The sequence below is a fragment of the Heterocephalus glaber genome, unplaced genomic scaffold (assembly GCF_053883595.1).
Source record: "Heterocephalus glaber isolate CG9 unplaced genomic scaffold, H.glaber_assembly_v1.0 deba00000281, whole genome shotgun sequence".
NCBI classification, from domain to species: domain Eukaryota; kingdom Metazoa; phylum Chordata; class Mammalia; order Rodentia; family Bathyergidae; genus Heterocephalus; species Heterocephalus glaber.
Genome location: NW_028258139.1, coordinates 18,301,764 through 18,303,922, shown reverse-complemented (window position 1 = coordinate 18,303,922; position 2,159 = coordinate 18,301,764). Strand labels below are relative to the sequence as shown.

At 42.1% G+C, this 2,159-nt stretch overlaps 1 protein-coding gene across 1 annotated transcript; it reads right to left on the bottom strand.

The window, feature by feature from the left end:
• Positions 1-1,327: 1,327 nt before the first annotated feature.
• Positions 1,328-1,921, bottom strand: LOC101717590 (histone H2A-Bbd type 1-like). Its single transcript, XM_004837909.3, has one exon. The coding sequence runs from the start codon at positions 1,803-1,805 to the stop codon at positions 1,449-1,451; it is 357 nt and encodes a 118-aa protein (XP_004837966.2). The 5' UTR covers positions 1,806-1,921; the 3' UTR covers positions 1,328-1,448.
• Positions 1,922-2,159: the final 238 nt, after the last annotated feature.

Sequence of the window (2,159 nt, the reverse complement as noted above, 5' to 3'; positions counted from 1 at the left end):
TGCCACCTTGCTTTGGAGACAACTGACTATGGACTGAAGAGTCTATAAACTGTAAACTAAACTAAACCTTTCCTCCTTTAACTTTGGGTGTTGGATGTTTTGTCCTAGCAAGAAGAGTAATTAAGAGAGCAACTATGAAGGGTTTGTATAATAAAAAAGAAAGCTTTAAAAAATGATTTTAGAATTATTTTATATTGAAATGATAGTATTTTAATACATTGGATTAAATAAACCACTGCAATTCACTCTTAATTTTTTAATGTGCCCACTAGTAATCTTAAAATTTTATATGTGGCTTGCATTATATTTCTTTGAGATATTACATATCTATAATCTCCAAATAATCATCTATTTTGTCTCTAGCCCAAAAAGCCATTCAGAGGCTTTTAATAATCTGTGTAACTTGATGTGAATCCTATATCTTATTTCAAACTGCACAGCACCATGTTTATAGAAACTGCATGTACTGTGAGTTCATTATTTGGGACAGAGTTATCCATGTTCTTGTTAATCCTCTCAAAGGACGTATTCAGGCACTGATATTTTTTCACTGTTCTTTCAAATATATGCTCAATAAATGATGGTATCCAAATATGAAAATTATGATTATATTTTAAGTGAAATACAGTTATAAATACACCTGTTCCTTAATAATTAATAACCACTCATTACCGCTTGCTGTGCTAGTCTTGGGTCAGCTCATTTGTTTTAGCTATTATTGCAATTTAGCATTGTCCACAATAGAGACCAGAAAATTATATTAACTATGCAAACAAATACTCCATAGCTAACTCATCTTTTAGACTGAGGCAGTGTATAGATAAATAACAAAAGAAATCAACATGAGCACAATTTCTGTTCTGCACTTTTTTTCTCATTTCCTGTTTTAATGTAAATCCTCCTGTCCCTTTCATTTCTTGCCACCATTGTTTCAAACATGCTCCCCACTCCACATCCACTGCCATCACTTTTTGACCTTAGACCTTCCCTACTATGAATAAACCATTCCCCAGTTAAGTGATGGTCTTCAGATCCTCTTCAATTGCCAGCATCTTGCTAGGAATCCAACAAGCCTGGGAGGCCACCCCCAATCAGTGTCTTCTTTCCCCAGTTCTTTCCCTGAGAATGTCTTCCCTTCCCTTTAACCAACCAGCTCCAGCCATAAGGCCACTACCCACACCATATACCCACTGAAAACACCGACTCAAAGGCCCCACACTGACCATTGCTTCTATCCCTCCCACCTTCAAAGGCCAACTCCTCCTGGATGCCCAACACCTCTAACTCAAAATGACAGAAACTAAAAAGAGTAGAACAAACAACTGGCATTGGTTTAATCACTTTATTGGCAAGACTGATGGTAAGAGCAATGGCTCTCTCATCTGTGGGTGTTTTGAGGGCTGGTTGAGGAGGAGGATAAGGTCTTGCCATGCTCTGGGACTCAGGCCTCAACACTTCTTCTTGAGTTGGGACGTCTCATCAAGCAGAGACTTGGTGTCACCCTGGAAAAGGGCACGGAGATGCTGGTTGTTCTCCATCACTGTCTCCAGGTGCTGTGGGGTGATGCGCTTCTTGCAGTTGCCCTCGGCCTCCTTGCCAGCCAGGTCCAGGATGTTGGCTGTCAGGTACTCGAGAACGCCAGCAAGGAACACTGGTGTGGACGAGCCCAGGCGCTGGGCATAGCCACCCTCTCTCAGGTAACGCTCCACACGGCTGACGGGAAACTGCAGCTCTGCTCTTGTGGACCGGGACACTGCCTGCTTCCTAGGCTTAGAGGAGTTCTGCCTTCTTTTCTTCCCAGCCATGATGCTTGCTGTGTTTGGCTTCAGTTGTCCTAGTTTGATTTCTCTTCTGGCCTGAGCCTCTCCAAACAGCAGTGCTTGTGCCCACCCACTTGTCTCTCTGTGCTTCTCACTGGTCAGGAGCTGCCTTTGTGACAGCCTGGGCTTTGTGATGTCATTGGTGTCCACTGGGCTCTGGTTAGGCCTCTGTCTATGTATGTCCATATATGAACCTGGTCATCCTAGTAACTAGATACAGTTTTTTGAGGGAACTCTAACCTTCTACTAAGGTTTAACATTCTAGAAATATTTATGTTTCAATGAAGGCATTACCTGGTGGTTAGCACACCATTCAGGTTCTCTGGTCACAGCCTTGGT